We start from the raw sequence: 18,009 nt of genomic DNA, 5'->3' as shown, positions 1-18,009 counted from the left end.
GGCGGCGGGTGCCGGAGCGCCGCGGGGGGGGGGAAGAAGGGAGCACCCCAAACGTGAGAGCTTCCAGCGAAAGCCACGCACCGAAAATTCAATGCTTGATAACGGTTGTAGTCTAGAAACACCTGAACATCTCTAATAAATATTTACCTCCCGCGTATAAATAAAACTGACCAAAGCTTACTCACAATTACCTGCTCATGGACAAAAGTTAATTATTTAAATTCCTTTAGGATTGTTTTATAGAGATTCACCATTGAATCAGAAAAGCTACCAGAAGCTCACTACTGATTTCTCCGGTGTCCCTCATGTATACATTCATTCTTCCATCATCTTCCCACAGAGGAAACTGCAACAGCAGTTTTGGGGAGATGGTGGTAGTTCTTCAGGTTTTTGAACAGACTTGGTTTGCTTTGTGTTCATATCAGAAATTATTTCGTAGTGCACTTTCACTTGGAAACGATGTTTCGAAGTTTGCAGCAGTCCTTTCCTCGCAGAAGAGTTTTGGAATGATCTCCAAAAAGCACATCTGCTGCACAAACAGGCCTTCCCTTTGGCAGAAAGTTCCATGCATCTAGAAATGAAGTTGTCTATCCTGCTCTCTTTTAAAAATTGTATTTTGGAAGTCAAAAGTGGTTTGGTATTATATGAGAAAGATATTACTTTAGCATGGTGTTACTAGAGAACACAGAGAGGGGATTTTTACATGTTTGTAAAAGCCTGTGCTGCTGAGGACAACCTCGATGTGTTTTAAATTTATTGCCATCTCCTAAGGGCTGGCACTTCATGCTGATTTTATTTAGATAGTATTGCTGTAGCTTATCTGGAAGGTGAGAAAGGCATGTCTAATTCAGGCTAAATTACTGTCTACAGGATATAATAATGTCTTTAGTAAAGTATAAAAGGTAGAAAGTTTGCTCAGATACAGGAACTTCTGGCCTGTCATAAGTTAACACTGGCACACAAACTTTGAAGTCCATTTTCCAGGTTCCAAAGAATGAATCTAATGCCCTGACAGTTCTTTACAAATAGATTTTTAAAAAGTGTTACTGTGAAATAAATAGCATATCTGATAGGAGTTAAGTTTCTTGAAATCAAGTAACTAATGATTACCACAAGGGAGTTTCTGGAAGGTTTTAATTGTATTTATAATTATAGTTTAATAACAAAAAATTTTTGGGCCAAATTCAACAAATAGCACTAAACAGAGGATGTCAATGTGATTAGGAGACTGAGGGTATATGAAAATTGTTAAATTGTATTTATAAGTACTTCTTAATCTGTATGCAGATGCAAAGAGTTAGAAGGTGAGTTTATGATGCAGTTTAAAAGCTGCCTGCTTATAATAGAATGAAAAATGAGCTGCCATGATGAAAAAGGATGTTTCATTTTAATTCCAGAAAAGGTATTATATATTTTCATCTTGAAATTTTCCATTATTTTTGTCCTTGCTTTTATTTTTAAATCAAAAAATCAACCCTTTCCAAATTTGTGGTATGACTCACTTTCTTTAGAAACCGGGGCTTTATGCATTACAAAGGCAAGTCCAACTCCTCCCCCCTCCTGTTCCCATAGTAACTCTTCTAGCTGATACCACTGCGAAGACTGCATTCCAAGCAATGCCAACCCTTCGAATCCTGAAATACTGACTACTTTGTGGTAATAAAGAATATTTTAAAAGTTTGTGAAACCCCTGAAAGCACAGAAAAGTACTAACACTTGCAAAATGTACCTCATAAGAAGCCTCACAGGAATGCCTTCTATTCAAGAGCTGTTTGCTGTTAGTACATATTAGCCGTTACAAGATTTAGCTGTGACGATATCTTGCCACTGTGGCTGCTGCAAGCATCACTCAGTTTCTTTGTTAAGGAGACAGAACGTGCGGGTGACGTTGTGGGATTTTTCCAAGCAGCGATGTTGCTGTAGAAACAATGGCAAACTATTCAGTGCTCTGCACAGAAGCCTCAGACATCTCACAGACAGCAACAACAGAAGAAAGGCTCATAACATATTCCAGTTTTCATTTGTTTGTTCAGGGCCAGACCAGGAGAAGCCATTTTGGCAAGCCAGAATATTCCCATGAAGGAGAAGAATACTGAGAAGCAAAAGTACATGTAGTGTAGCAGAAATGAAGAAGATGAGTAGTAAAATTTCCTTATTTTCACCAACTCCTAAACATATCTCCAGAAACTTAAATTGAAAATAGGAACAATGATGTTATCTTTAAAAAAATCTAGCTTTTAATTTCAGCTTTTTAAGCTTTTTTTAAATAATTCACTTTTCTTTTACCATCAGGTCTACTGGTATACCACTTACTTTCACAAGGCAGAGTAGTTTGGTCATTTTCACATTTAGCCAATAGCACTGTCTTCCTATATACCCGCAGCAATTGTCATGAATTATCCTCCTTCCTGCAACATAGTAGCACCATTATCGCACCCCCTTGCATTGTACTTTCTATCCAGGGATAACTAGACAGAACTAGAGGCAGTGGTTTTACTGTCTTAAAAATTGGACAATGCAGTATCACATAAACAATTACAGGCCAAATGTTGATGTAAGGAAGACACAGGGTTCAATTTGGTCTTAAAATCATCTGCTTCTTTGGAGAAGGAATAAGTGAGAATAACTATTTTTTGATCTCCTCTCTTCTTGTAGTTGCTGGTAACTATAGCACCAACATTCTGTATTTGGCTCTGTAGCTGTGAGGAATGGCTATGGAAGATCCTGACAAGAAGACTGAAGTAGTACTGCTGGCCTGTGGGTCCTTCAATCCCATCACCAACATGCATCTAAGGCTATTTGAGCTGGCTAAAGACTACTTTAATGAAACAGGTAGGATGATGACTTATAGCATTCAAAACAGAGCTATGATTTGTAGACATTTAAATGTTACAGTGAATATTTTTGTATGGGTATTTCTGTTTGACAGTGACATATTTTTGAAATGCTGATGAGATACTGAAGCTAGTATGAGTGTATATATCATTCTGAGTCATGTAGGCCAGATACATGAGTGAAGAATCTTACATATTTGTTGCTTATCACTTACTTTAATGAGATAAAGCATGTTTTTTCTAGCTTTTCTTTCAGAAATTAGAAAGCTTTTATCAGGTCTCATAGAAATATGTCTTTCTAATATATCTGACTAAATCTTTAATTGTACTGCCTTGTACAATGGCAGGAGTATGCTGTACTTTTCCACTTGGTTGGTTGTCGGAGTTAGCACTGTTTTTCTTAGAGACTACAGTGAATAATGGGTACATAATAGTTTACATACAATACTGTGGAAGTAACATCTGCTCAACCACTTCTCATGTTCTTGTGTGATGTGTTTTTTCCACAGGAAAATACAAAGTAATCAAAGGAATCATTTCACCAGTAGGTGACGCATATAAGAAGAAAGGTCTGATCAGTGCCAATCACCGAGTAACTATGGCAAAACTAGCTACAAAAAGCTCAGATTGGGTGGAAGTTGATGATTGGGAAAGCTGCCAGAGTGAGTGGTTGGAAACACTCAAAGTTTTAAGGTATTCTTCAGTCAAATCCTTAAAAGTCTCAAGAACCTGTAGTAGGATGAGGAATGGTGTAGTTCAAAAAAACCAAAATATCAGGCTAATCCCAAATCATATGAATAGACTCAGTGAAGTCAGGCGTGATAATTTGCATGAGCATTGTGAATGAAGGATTGCAACATTAGTCCTAAACATACAAAAAACTGAATCTGTGAACTGCATACAATTTTGAAGATCATATATGTTTTCTCAGGCTTTATTCATCTTTTGTACTGAAAAAATAAGGTATTCATGAGAAAGGAAAAGAGACTAGAGTAGGGTGGACATATGCTACACAACCTTCCCTCTTTTGATTCTGATTGTGCTATGCTGCCCATATGTATTTTTAAAGGCTGGTGTGAGAATCTTCTAAATGAATACATTTTACTTTTTTTATTCTCATCCCACAGGCTTCTATAATTTCAATATTGCTACACTTACCTATTTTTAAGGATGTTTCAGTCACTCCTTCACTGTGGTTCTTTTTAAAATTAACTTTTATTACAAAGAAAATACAAACAGACCTTGTAGTTGTTGCTTCGAAGTCCTTGCACTTTGACCACCTTATGACCCAGAGCTCCCAAGTCACTGAGCAGATCAGTTCTTGGATGGGTAGTCTGTGAATGTACTGCAGGAGGAAGTGGTAAAAGATTATTTAGCAGGCAGTGTTCTTCTATATTCTCTTGCATCTTTAAAATATTTAAAACACATCTGTTTTGCAGGTATCATCATCAAAAGCTTTCATCTCCTGATCCCACAAATAGTCTGCAGAATGCTATACCTTTAACAAAGCCAGGACGGAAGAGGAAACAGGAACCAAATAGGCATGACCCCATTAAAAAGAAAAATCAGGGTCCAGATATAAAAAGTTAAGTCTGTTGTTCAATTAAATGCTTAAAAATACTTGCTGTTTCCAGGGAATTGTGCTGTGTTATAAGTAAGTCTTTTTTTGATGCTAGTTCTTGGTTCTGACATCACTGAAAAATTATTGACCCAGATCCCATAGCATGAAACAGTAGTCTTTATAACACCAAGACTATAAGGGTAAAATATATGGGACATGAAAAATACTCAAGATAACAAAAATTCAAACTGAAAGAAGTCTGAGGTATCCATTTTACCTATGGAACTTTGTTATACTGCAGTTACAACTTGCAAATTTTGGATCATAAACTATTTTAAATCACTGAAGAAAGAAAGGGCAGGAGTAAATCCAGAAATACAGAATGTATCTGGATACAGGATCATTTTAAATTTTAATTTAAAACTTCATAAAACAGAAGTAGCTTGGCTTTATTATTTTAGGTAGCATTTATTTTGTTTATTGCTTTTAGATCTTAATTTAATGCTTTGGCTTAACATGTACAATTTTATTAATTCATATATAACTTGAGCGGTCTTGCATAATCAACAACTATCTTAATCTTTTATGTTCACAAATCTTGACCTCTGCATGTAAGTTCCTTGAAACTTTCCAAATTTTACTAAGTTTAATTGATGGTGTTTTAAAATTAATGTGTTCAAAGAAAAGACTAACAAGTATTAGTCAGGCTTTTCCCATACTATATTGATAGATGTTTCACTACATTCCTACCACCCTGCGACATTACTGGAAGCTGTAGATCTGTAGCACGCTCAAGCTTGTTTCCATTACTTAAGGTGTTTTCTATCTGCATGCCTTCTCTAGATTCCATATAAAACATAGAGGGAATAGAGTCCCTTGAAGTCGGATCAGACAGTCGGGGCGGGGGGGTGTCTTTTCTTTCCTCTTACATAACCCCCGCTACCCCGTAAAAGCTAGCTCCTCTTCTGGAACTCTGTGGAACGTCTGATGAAGTTTTAACAGCATTACAAGTGTCCTTTCGTACATCACTATTCTGGAACTCTCTCTAGATTTTCTTTGATCCTTGAGTGACTGTTTCACCACAAGGCTAAATAAGCACATTAGAATTTATTTTCTAGACCTTTTGAATGAAAGGGCTCCCATAACTTCTTTTCAGAGGAATTCTATATTAAGGCTAATAATTATAAATTATATGTTCTGAAACTTTTTTATTTCATTCCATTGCTTCACTTTAACCAAAGATATAGAGAGGTAGCTTAAAAATTAAATGTTCCCATTAAGTGAGCTAAAGTCTGGTGACCTAAACCAAGCTGTTTCTCACTTTTTTCTTTTTAAGGTTTCCCACAGGTTAAACTGCTTTGTGGAAGTGACATGCTGGAATCTTTTGAGATCCCCAATCTGTGGAAGTTGGAGGACATCACTGAAATTGTGGCAAATCATGGCCTCGTATGCATCAGTAGGGCTGGAAACAGTGTTCAGAAATTCATCTATGAATCTGATATTTTGTGGAGGCATAAGAATAATATTCACCTAGTGGAAGAATGGATCACAAATGACATTTCCTCCACCAAGATTAGGAGAGCACTGCGGAGAGGCCAGAGTATTCGTTACCTAGTGCCTGATGCAGTTCAAGCATACATAGAAAAACATAATCTGTATAGTCCAGAGAGTGAAGACAGGAATGCTGGGGTTGTCTTGGCTCCCTTACAGAAACATGCAAGTGATTCCAAGAACTAACAGGCATTATACAACTTTCACTCTTTCTGCTGTGTAAAGGCTACAGTTCAGTACAGGAAAATGTTTGATCTTTTCTAGTAAATAGCAGGCTAGTTCTGTGGTTCTAGTACATGTGTAGTTGCTGCAGAGGTTGGGTGCGCTCAAGAATTGGACCTACACCATCTTTTTTTTTTTTTTAATCCAGTAACAAGAGTTTGATTTTTGATTTTGTATCTAAACATTTTGTCATGGTTCAGTGAACTAAATGCAAAAATTGACCCTAGCATACAAGAATTACAAATTAACAAAGAGCAAATATTCTGATTAGTTTGACTGCTCAAACTGTTATTTGTAAAATACTAAAACAAATATTTTTAATACTTTACAGTGTCATAAGTAATAGACAAAGCCTTTTCAAACCATTTTGAAATGTACCACTTACTGATAGTAAATCAGTATAACTCAGTTTTTAAAAGTTGCCAGCATATGATGGATCTCAAAGAAATGATTTAGCTCTATCCTGGAAAGGGATAAATTACTCCTGGCTGAACTGGTACTAGATAAGTTATGCCTTCAGTTGCCTGCCTTTCAAATATACAGCCTGTTTGTCTGCCATCATGCAATTTTCTCCCAGAAGTGCTGTACTTTAAGCTCAGCACTGTTTCTCATGAAAGGACAGACCTACTTCAGGAACTGGTTTATAGCCATTGCTTTAATGGGTTAAGAATGGTGTCTTTGCACAGATTCTCAGACAGTTGTCCCTTTATTTCAAATAATAAAAGAGATTTTGCTTTTGAGCCAAGTGTACACAGCCAGAATTGCTTTCTGGAACTGGATCTGAGAAGTGATAAGAGACTAGGACTATATGTAAATGAAATGTTTTTCTTTGCTAGAAGTCTGGGTTTGAATCTAACAATATTATCTGTGAGTATAAACAAGATAGGCACTTTGAATGTCATAGTGATAGAATTCTACCTCCCCTTCTTTTCTGTCATCCCATTTTTTTGTGTGAATTATGTGCCTGATAAAGAATGGCAAGGTTTCCAAGATGCTACCTACATAATACGTCAGCAGCTTTTTCATACCATCTCCACAAAACTTCTCTGTTCACATTGTCCAGATCAACAATGCCAGCAGAATGGGAGATTGTCAGGGCAGGGAGTCTGGAAGCTGGTGAGCAAGTCTGGAACCAAGGACTTGCTGCAGATCATAACCAGGACAACCTGTCATCCTCCTTCCTCAGGCAGGGGATCCCCAAAGAACTGGGACTCCCTGGGAGCTTACAGCGAGTCTGGAAGCCAGCAGCCAAATGCAGAACATCATGGGTGGCCCTAGAGCCTGCAGGGCTAGTCTAGAACCCAGCAGGGGAGTCAAGGCTCTAGCGGGCAAACCTGTAACCCAGTGATGGACCTAACACCAGGCACAGAAGCCTCAAGCCTCAACACAAAATTCTGCAATTACAGTATATTAGAACCTCTGTGTTCTGCTAGCTCCAGCCTGTACAGGTTGCTGTCTACAGAGAATCTACAAGGAAATCTTTAATGGCACAAAATGAAGTCACAACTTAGAAGTTCATCTGTAACTGCACTGTGATTGAAAGTAGCATGAAGAATTAGGGTTTTTTTCCTGGTGAGTCCTGAATCAAAGATGCTGTCTGCTGTTTTTTCCCCTAAAGCTTAGGCAAACTCACACTGTCCTTTGATAATGAGGCTGCATTCATGCATCATCAACAGAAATAAAGGTAATAAAGGTAATGAATGCCCCCTGTCATGCCTTAGCAAACCAACTGCCATAACTGATTGAAGGTAAACTGTATTATTGGTGGTGCATAGGAAAGGACAAGAGCTACTTTTTTGCCTGCTGCTATCTTTAAGGCTGACAAGAATAGAGAGCAAGAAAGATTTATTCTCAGCACTCAAGTCAGCCAGTATGCTTCTGAATAAACATAGCAGATCTTCCCAATGAGAGCGCACTCTATTTATGTGGTCACTTTTCAGAATAAAACTGCACTTTAAATTTATTCTTGTAAATGATGATGCTGGTGTGTGTTGCTGCACTTTGTGTAATTCTAGAGAAACAGTGCATATTCAACAGGATGTTTTATAGAGCTTTGTTCTTCAGACAGTTATATTTCACTGGGTTTTAATGTAGTTATGTGTGATGGGTCTTTCAATAAAATAAATTGCATGAAATACGCTAATTTAACAGTCATCCTATTATTAACCAAATCTGATGTCTGATGGCTGCATGATTTGTAAGTAGGTAGAATGATATCAGTAGCATCTTGCCTATACAAAACATACTGCTATTCAGAAATTTCAACTGAGTGCTGAATATGGATCTTTTATTTTACCAGTGGGATCTAGAAGTCTGCCTGTTACAACACCAGAAATAAACACATACTGGCAATCTACTGTTCCAATCAGTTTTAAATATCAGCATCAAAATCAGCCCTGTGGCATATTTAAAAATGTTAAGATAAATAAAATTTTCAAGAGTGGACTAGATCTTTGTAAGGTTTTCAAATAATGGAGTTCACTGAACTTCTTTATTAAACGGAGCTACAGTTATAATGCATTCACAGATGTTCTACGAGCAGAAGTGAGGCAAAAATGTTTTAGATCATTGTATTTGGTTCTGCTCTATTGAGGGCCCTTACACTACACATTTTATTCAAACTCAAAAATATTTTACAAATATGGAACAGCAGTAGCAACCACTTCATCTACTTCTGCAATGAGGCCACATCTTCAGCAGAGCATTTTAGATGTTTGATGCTGCACAGAAATTAAGATGGAAAATTTTTCTTTCCACAAAAAGAAAAACCTAAGGATTGGTAAGGGAGAATGAAATGAACCATCCTAGGATGTGGCCAGAGCACTTGGCAGTTCTTACAAAAAGTTCTATAGACATCTTTTTGATTTACCTTTGAAACAGTAACTCAAGTACCTCTATAGGTCTTGGTTTGAGATTTAGTACTGATATACAGAAAGAAGCACTACATCCTAGACAATCTGCCTAACTTTCTATATGGTCTTAATTTTCAATTAAAAGTTAAATCCAGGCTTTTACACAGGACTTATCCAAATACTGACTTCTCTTTACTTGGAAAATTCATCAGTATTGCAACAGTGATCTTTTACTTTGTATCACAACACTGTAGTAACAAATTATGGGTGAAATGTTACTATTTGAGTCCAAGGGAAATAATAATTTGCATTTCTCTGTGCCATTCCTAGTTTAGTATGTGTTAGAGAACAATATCCATTGCAAACAGGAAACATGCTTTGACGTTCTAATTTCCTACTCACATGATTCTGTGAGTCATATAGGCCAAAATGTCAGCTCCAAAAATGCAGCCAAAGTTCAGAGAAACTTAATTTTCTCTGCAAAATACGATCACTTAATTCAGACTAAACTGAGTTTATTAACAAGACAGTAAATAGATAAAAAATAGTAGCTAGAGATGAGTTTCCTCATTCAAGATTTAGAATACCAACTTCCCTTTTTACTGTAGTAGCAGCACAGCTGAATTTAAGACTGCACTTGACCATCAGTTTTGGGTGTTTATTTTAACGCAGCCTGTACTGTGGTGGTCATTACTATCACATCTGACCACTTAAAATCTGGGATTAAGTTAATGCTCAAACATATGTGTGACTTTGGGAAGTATTGTTTTCCCCATTTTACAGATGAGGAAACTGAAGTACAAAGTTATCTAGCTCTCCTGTACTTAACAGCTCAAGAGTGCCTAGTTTTTCTGGATTATTAGATTAGTACTTCTCACTTGTTACAACAAAGCATACATTTTGCAAAACGTAACCACAGATGGAACGATTGCAAGCAATTGGACAATTGCATACATTCTAAAGGAAATGAAATCTCACTTCCAAATTCCTCATATATTCTTTCCCTTCCTCATATATTCCTTTCCTCATATATCCATGTACAGTTTAACAGTCAACACTTGTCTGTTAAAGTATATCATGCATTTACAGTGGGGAGTTCACCTTTTCACCAACTCAATGCAGATCATAAAGCACCAGACCTAATACACACACAGGGAACCTCAGTAATGACAAAATCTGTCTGTATAAAGTATACAAGTATACAAGATGGACAGAAACTCTAAACCACTTCTTTGCTTCACAATCCGACTCCTGGGTTAATAACATTTGCTCCACACAAAGATTTCAGAAACTGTGAACTTTTCCCTCCAACCCGGCTGAAGCTGATCTACAAATATCCTCTCACCTATTGGCTCAGCAACAGTACCCCCCTCTCCATCAAAAAGCCCTTCAGATGTAATCCCACCCACAGTCTTCCTCATATAAGGCCTGGTTTAAAAACTGCCCTTTAATTCTTGCTTTTTGGTCAGAAATTGCCTGTATCTTCTTTTCACAGTCTGGCAATGCCTGTGGATTTCAGTGGAACCTGGAACCTTACCAGCAATGACAACTTTGAAGGTTACATGCTGGCCTTAGGTAGGTGAAAATATCTGATTCCACTCTTCCTCTCTGCCCCCTTACAAGTTCTCCTGAATTTTAGAGGAGTCTAAGTTCTTCTAAAACCTTAATATTGCTGAAGTTGTTTTTTGGGGGGTTTTTTGTTTGCTTGTTTGTTTTTCCTCTAAATAATAATAGAAGGATACAAGTATTATCCTACTCTTTGGAGGATCTTTGTTTACTGGTAAACATATAACATAATTATACTGCACCCTGTGATCCAAGTGTCCTTGTAGCTTTCAGGAATTTCTCTAGCTAGTGCTTGTTAAGGTAGAACTTACGGATAGCTTCCATTAGAGACAGCGAAGTGTTCTCCCTGTCCACTCAATTTCTCTTACTTTTGGGCATATTGTTATAGAAGCCTGAATCTAGGGCCGAGTAAACAATAAGTAAACAAAAAAAAAAATTCTTAGGTATCTGTCACTTCTAGGCACTTGTTTATCTTAGTGTCACTTATCTTTAAACAGCTTGCAAAAGGCATCTCTCATTGTGACCTGTGTGGGGCTGCTCAGCAGCTCCTCTAAATGTACATTTCATAGTATGCTTGAAACTAACCTCTTACCTTGCTCAAATTTTTCATAGAGAGATACTAACGATGCTGTAATGGGGAAACCTAGGAAAGTTCTTGCTACTTCATAGCTTCCTTGTGCAAAGTTGATTATAAGACTGTGACATTAGGTAACCCTATACACTACCTTCCTCTCCCCCCTCCCTGCAATCCCTTTCTGCCTTTTCAACTTGTACAAGCTAATGACTAGCAGTGTCTCGTTAGTTACTGTATGCACTAGAATACAATCTATTTTTTTTGGCCATATCTGTGCTGGATGACCTACTTAAATTGTCTAGCCAATATTCTTAACATGTTGAAAGAACTCTCCCTCTCTCCCTTTCTAATGCTGCTGTGTTATCTGTCAGAGAAATAATGTTCTTAAATCCTCTTTTAGGATTAATGAATGCTCTAAACATCTCAAGCAGCTTAAGGGATACATAATAATTTGAAATGCTGAACTACAATGGGGGTGAACTATCCAAATTCTCAAGACTTTTTACGCTTAAATTACGTGCTGATTCTGAAATACGAACACAAGTGAAAGGTGATTCTTTGCCAACTTATTATTGGGACTCTGTATTCAAACTTGAAAATAAAACCTCATCACAAGAGTACTTTTTTTTTCCCTCGAATAAAGCTTCCTAGTTTTAGGTAAGATGGAGTAATATATGCTCTTGTGTATTCATTTCTACAAAGGAAATAAAGCTTCAGTCTGTGCCTTGATAATAAACATTGTCCAGCTGATGTAAAAGTGTTTGTTTGTTTTTAAGACACAGTCACCAAGCTTGTGAAAATGCAATTTGTTTTCAGCATGTAATTGAGGGAAACTGTTCCTTAAAAGTCAAGGCAAAGAATCCTTCTGATGACTTATAATCCATCTTTACTTGCTTACTTCCACTTGTTTGCCAGTATATTTAATAAAACAAGAACTATGATTAATACTGTGGAGTTGGAATGAGAAACTAATCTGCCAGGGCATGGCATGAGGAGGTTAGTTACCTAATCAGCTGAGTAACCAGAGGGTTATCAATGAGAAGGCAGTGGCTACGCCAAGCCTAACTCTTCTTTCAGTTCAATAACTGAACCTCTGACATACAGATTTAGAAGTAGTTTGTGTTTATAAATACCCACTAAGCCTCAACATAGTCGTATGGCTGTTGCCAGTAGCAAGTTCAACCCTTTATGCTGAAATAAGACCACCATTAAACTTGTAACTGTATAAAGACATGACTGACAGATTCTGGCACTCCTGTGATGCATTCAGTGACAAAGTCGTCCTGTTTCAACTTAAACCACATGATGAACCATATGGTCCAACATGTGGTAGCTGAACACATTCTGTTAAAAAGACCACATAAACACAGGACCTTTTTCTGCTGGTCATATAAATGACATTTTATCTAGATGATGGTAAACAGCTAAACTGGTGTGTAGTCCCTCATTTTACCCATTCCATGTGCTTCCTAAAAAGGTAACTCTGAGCATACCATTGGGATGCTATATAACTGTTGCCTGCCAAATAGATGTCCTATTCTTCTAAAGAAACAAATGTTCACTAGAGAAAACCCCCAGGAGCACTGATTTAAGCTCAGTATTACCAACAACATCAGAATGCTGTTAAAGACCATTACAGACAATTAGGCAATATTTTGAAAAATATGATGGTTTCTAGTTGCACTTGAATGATGTCAATAGCAAGTGGCAGGTCCTGAAAATAAGACTAGTAGTTTCAGGACTGCTTTTCATCTGAAACTATTTAAGGTACAGGGTACAAAGATTCCTTGTTACTTTGTATGATGTATTTCATCTGACAAAGGGCAAGAATAGACATTCACTCTTCTCTGTAGCTAACAATTAGGGGGTCAGTCTGAGACCATGCTTCGGGGTGGGAGTGGGCTTTTTTCCTTTCTCCCACCCCCAGAAAAGACTCTTCTGACTTAGTTCTAGAAATCTTGCATAGGAATTGTGCAACACTTGCGTAAACTGCTTTCCAAAGAGTAAAATATTCAAGAACATGCCTTAAAGTATGCAACATATAACAGCTTAAAAAAAAAACTTGCATAGCTGTAAGGCCAAACTATCCCTAAGAAATGCTTCTAGAAGGAGCAAAGGTAAGTCTTGGGTGTCAGAATGGCTAGTGACCAATGCAACTTTTACATTTTTTTTCTCTTCAAGGTATTGACTTTGCAACACGCAAGATAGCAAAAATGCTGAAGCCACAGAAGGTGATCAAACAGGACGGTGATTCATTTTCTATCCATACTACTAGTACATTCAGAGATTACTTGCTCCAGTTCAAAATTGGAGAAGAGTTTGAAGAAGATAATAAAGGTCTGGATAACAGAAAATGTAAGGTAAGGCTGAACATATAAAATCAAGAGGCCATGATCAATCCTGATACTCGAGCTGAAATTGTTTCCGAATAGGTTCCTACCTCAGGGTTGCATTAGAAATTTTGAGTTATAAACAAGGAATATCACCTTTCCCCAGCAGTAGTATTAAGGGGTTTTTATCCAGGAAAAAAGGACACTCTAACAGATACACTTCAGGACTCAGAGACATAGAGAAATGCTTTTTTTCCTTTTGTTTCCTCTTGAACAGAGCCTAGTTACCTGGGACAATGACAAACTTGTCTGTGTTCAGACTGGTGAGAAGAAGAACAGGGGCTGGACTCACTGGATTGAAGGAGATGACCTCCATCTGGTATTTACTTTGATTCAGACTTGCATTAATTCTGCCTTTATTTGAAAGAAATAAGATCTATGTGGTCACAGTCTGCACAAGTTTTCTTCTAACTCTGCATATGTAATGGACAGTACACAGGGAGCACATTATGCTTTGGTTTAGTTTAGTTGGAAAAACTTTACTATCTTACTCTTCTCTCTTGGTCTTGTATAATTAAATTCAAAATGTCAAGCATAACTTATCAGCATGGCAGCCAATCAACTGCCAGTAGTCATAGAATATGATCTACGTTTAGAAATAGACCTTAGAAATGTATAGAACCTTTGATTACTAGATAAATATCTGTGGTCTCCTCTTTTTTGGTAGGAGCTTCATTGTGAGAATCAAGTATGTAAACAAATCTACAAGAGAGCTTGAATATTTGAGTAATGGTTCCTACATGGAAAGACAGCTACACACAGGAGACCATGGATCATCACTTGCAGCTATGGATACACAGCCAAGAATTCTGATTCCTTGTACCTGTTAACCCAAATTGTCTGATGTTTCTGGCTCAGGAAATGTTGTCTGCTGTTGCCAGTGTTAAAAATCTGATTTTTGCTAATAAACACTCAAAAATAAACCAATGTTAAGTGCCCATTTTCTGAATGTGTAAGAAAAGATATAGGTGACACAGCTTGGGCCTCTCTAAATCAAAACAAGAAAAACCTCCTATTCTAAAGGGATAAGCCAACATCAAACAAAATCAGAGGGGAGAGCTTAAAAAAAAATCTATGTAACTATACTCTGGGGCGGAAGAGAAATGAAGATGTTTAAGTGTTTGTTATGAGCTATATTCTGTCCATCTAGAAAGCTTTTAACTACAATAACTATGTTATTTGATTACTGAAGTTAAGTACACCCTTAACACAGCTCTGAAGGACAGCTTTTAGTTGTGCAATACACAGTGATGGGTCCTGCACTACTACATTTTTTTTATTATTATTATTATTAGCTTTTGTACTTGTGCACTTAACACTTCACAACAGCTAATGTGCAAACACTAAAACATACAATGTATTAAAGCTCAGGTTGTGCTATGATTAGGCTAATCAAAGCAGACCACATAAATCTCTTATTTAAAATGCTTCTGTAAGATGCAGACTAGTAGTTCAGCAGAAATTAATCCCTTCTTTTTTTGTATCCTAAATGTGTAATGTAAAGTTCCATATTGCAACATAGTTGCTCTATTATCAAAATAAGTGAAGTTGAGCTTACTGGAGGTAAACAAATCTGTGATCACTTACTAGAACGATGAAGATGCATCTAAGTAATCCATGTAGATTCCAGTCTGCAAAGTAATTAAACACCATAAGAACACATCTAGTGTGAAAATAATGCTTCTTTACTTAAGATTAACTATTTGCATACTATAATTCTTACCCATTCAGTTAGCTTAAACTTTTCTCCTCTTCTTTTCTGACCCTGTGTACTGTTGCAAAAAAAAGGTAGGTTTTATTCTGCCTTATGTATTAAGAGAAGTATATAAAATGTGAGCAGTCAAATCAACTTCTTAGTTACATATGAAATGAGTTTCTGCATAGTACTGGTAACATTAACATTGCAGCAGTTTTACCTCTAGTGGAAAAGGAGAAAAGAGTTTGATTAAACTTAGGTTAAGCATAGTCATTTAACTAGGAAATATTTTTTGTGTAGAAACTAAAGCTATCCCTGCCATTTTGAGAGATGATACATAATACAACTAATCTTTTGATTATTTCTTGCTCACTCTCAGCTCAGAATTCCTAAGGCTGTCAGCAGAGGTGGACAAAATCTGTTGAAGCTTGGACAGTTTTTCATTATTCTCCCATATAATTCCTAGAGGATTATGTAAATTTAAAGTAGTTTCCAAAACAAGAAGAGAAGGATTAGTATTCCTTATATGGTAAGGACACAGAAATTTGGAGGAAAAGGAGTAAAACTCCTGATATATAGTCTATGAAAGATGATAGTATTGGGATTCTGGAACTGTGATTAGCACTTCCTTTTATTTGAGGAGTGGGCGGGAAACAAATCCTAATGCTACAACGTTATTCTGCCATAAACACTTTCATGCAGCAAACCAGCCGTCACGGTCACCAGCACTAAAGCCATGCAGACTTTGCTACTCCACTAGATGGCACCTCTGGAACGTACTGCATCTTTATTTAAACTGTAAAGGCTCTCAGTAGCAGTATTTAAAATGTTAAATACTACATAAGCCACCAAAACCCACAGCTTTTAAATTGTGCACTCCAATATGATATGCATGAGAAGCAATAAAAAAAAAAGTCACAATAGTGACCTTGAGAACTCTTTTTAGTAGAGAGTCCAAGTAGACATCAGAAAAATGCAGCCTCAGGAAGCCTGTATGATTAGAGGTAATACTTTGGTAGCAAGGCCTGCTATTAGAAAGTCCTTAGTACTAAAAATACAGAAGAGTTATCAGCAGTGATATGACTTTTTTCATCGCTACCTTCCTACTTCAACTTGCTGACCTGAAATGCAGAACTCACTTGAGGATGCTTTGGAGATCTCAAACCAGAGATAAACCAGATACTTCAGCAACAGAACTGCTTAGCAAATTTCACTTACAAATTAAACATGTTGCAATGCAAGGTGAACAAAGGGAACAGTCCTGCTTTCTGGAACTGAAAAAAGAAGAGACACAAACACAGCTTTTGCCAAGAAGGTATGCTCTTGAACTCTGGGATTGAAGGACAGGAACAAAACTCCCTAGGGAAGCATTTGAAAGGTTTTATTCAAAGGTGCTTTAGACCATTTCAATTATCTCATTACAGCTTTGATGGTGAAACTTTTCCAGCAACCAGTCTCTGAGTCTTTCAGTCAGTGCAACTGCTGACTTTGCATATTTTATGATTTTAGGAAAAAATAAAGAAGGCAAAATGAATAACATAATCCCAAGAAGATAAAGAAACACAAGACAAAGCATCAGTCAAAATCATTAATTAGATTAAGATAATGACAGGCAGAGGTTCAACAGAAAGACCAGCAGTAAATACTGTGATCTAATTATTTACAAAATAATTTATTCTCTATTCTGGGTAACTTGGTTAAGTCACAAAAAAACACTGTTTCTGTTCAAACACTTTTATATAAATACAGTAAGTTAAGGAAGAAGTGTACTGAAATGCAAGACCAAATATCCTATCTGCCTCATATCTGCAAAAAGTGATCTGGTCAGTTCTATTGCTTTACACTTATATGCAATGCTCACAAAAATATGTCTTAACTCTATTCCTTGTTCACACAGACTGATTTGCTTCTGTTTCAAGAATGTCCTGTTGTCCTCCTTTTATGGGATTCTTTCATTTCAGCAGCTGAGTCAAACTACGCTGCTACTGCGTGCAGCTTTCTATTAAGATCTTATTATTAGTGACTGTTCACCCCTGGGGCAACATCTGGTGATGCAACTCCCTCTTTTTTCTGCCCCTCTCCAAAAGGGCAACTTCTCAAAATCCTTCCCTTTTTCACCTTCGTGTATTAAAACTGATCTAACAAGCAGAGTTGGAAGTGAACATCCAATTTAAGTCAACCCAGCCCCTGGCTGTTTTGTTTCCATTCTAATCCGAGGCGACGTTCAGGGCGGGAGGGGGGGGGGAGAGGAAAAGATGAAGGAAACAGAAATATTTTCCACAGTGATAGAAAAAAAAAGTAATTTGGAGGTATAAAGAAAGAGCTAGATGCAGAAAAGTTTGTGTTTTTACACAAGGAAGAAAGAAATACTTCAGGTTCAAACTACAGTTAGAAAGGGATGAGGCAGACAGTTTAGTAAACACTTGGAGCTTAGTGCCTTAGTCTGCCCGAGATATAGTACGTAGATTAAAAAAAAAAAAAAGCAGTATCTTAATCATCTGTTACTGAGCAGAGGGTTAACACCTTAGCGTAGGCGAGCAGGGAAGGATCCAGCCAAACCGAAGGGCCTCGGCAGCTCGGCCGTTGGGGAGCGGCAGCTCCCGCGCGCCTCGCGCCCGCCTCCCTTTCTCGCCTTCCCCCGCTCCCCGCCCCGCCCCTAACGGCCGGCCCCGCCCCTAACGGCCGGCCCCGCCCCTAACGGCCGGCCCCGCCCCTAACGGCCGGCCCCGCCCCTAACGGCCGGCCTCCCCTCAGCGCGCGCCC

The 18,009-nt window shown here is 37.6% G+C and overlaps 2 protein-coding genes across 2 annotated transcripts; both read left to right on the top strand.

Annotated features, from left to right (window-relative positions):
• Positions 1-2,655: 2,655 nt before the first annotated feature.
• NMNAT1 (nicotinamide nucleotide adenylyltransferase 1) lies at positions 2,656-8,311 on the top strand. Its single transcript, XM_026073943.1, has 4 exons — positions 2,656-2,832; positions 3,344-3,527; positions 4,274-4,419; positions 5,732-8,311. The coding sequence occupies exons 1-4, from the start codon at positions 2,709-2,711 to the stop codon at positions 6,130-6,132; spliced, it is 855 nt and encodes a 284-aa protein (XP_025929728.1). The 5' UTR covers positions 2,656-2,708; the 3' UTR covers positions 6,133-8,311.
• Positions 7,654-14,460, top strand: RBP7 (retinol binding protein 7). Its single transcript, XM_026073953.1, has 5 exons — positions 7,654-7,740; positions 10,516-10,595; positions 13,342-13,520; positions 13,768-13,869; positions 14,218-14,460. Exons 2-5 carry the CDS (start codon positions 10,523-10,525, stop codon positions 14,266-14,268), a joined length of 405 nt encoding a protein of 134 aa, XP_025929738.1. The 5' UTR covers positions 7,654-7,740; positions 10,516-10,522; the 3' UTR covers positions 14,269-14,460.
• The last annotated feature ends 3,549 nt before the right edge of the window (positions 14,461-18,009 follow it).

This window comes from Apteryx rowi, unplaced genomic scaffold (assembly GCF_003343035.1).
Source record: "Apteryx rowi isolate R43461 unplaced genomic scaffold, aptRow1 scaffold_38, whole genome shotgun sequence".
NCBI lineage: Eukaryota > Metazoa > Chordata > Aves > Apterygiformes > Apterygidae > Apteryx > Apteryx rowi.
Note: the sequence above shows the minus strand (reverse complement) of the source record. Positions and strands in the feature narration are given on the sequence as shown.

What these genes read in the sequence shown, in the direction of transcription:
- NMNAT1 (XM_026073943.1), top strand. Translation starts at nt 2,709, where the DNA reads ATGGCTATGGAAGATCCTGACAAGAAGACTGAAGTAGTACTGCTGGCC. An exon ending in AGACTACTTTAATGAAACAG is followed by an intron (nt 2,833 to 3,343) that starts GTAGGATGATGA and finishes TTTTTTCCACAG; the next exon opens with GAAAATACAAAGTAATCAAA. An exon ending in GAAACACTCAAAGTTTTAAG is followed by an intron (nt 3,528 to 4,273) that starts GTATTCTTCAGT and finishes TCTGTTTTGCAG; the next exon opens with GTATCATCATCAAAAGCTTT.
- RBP7 (XM_026073953.1), top strand. Translation starts at nt 10,523, where the DNA reads ATGCCTGTGGATTTCAGTGGAACCTGGAACCTTACCAGCAATGACAAC. An exon ending in AGGTTACATGCTGGCCTTAG is followed by an intron (nt 10,596 to 13,341) that starts GTAGGTGAAAAT and finishes TTTCTCTTCAAG; the next exon opens with GTATTGACTTTGCAACACGC. An exon ending in AAGGAGATGACCTCCATCTG is followed by an intron (nt 13,870 to 14,217) that starts GTATTTACTTTG and finishes CTTTTTTGGTAG; the next exon opens with GAGCTTCATTGTGAGAATCA.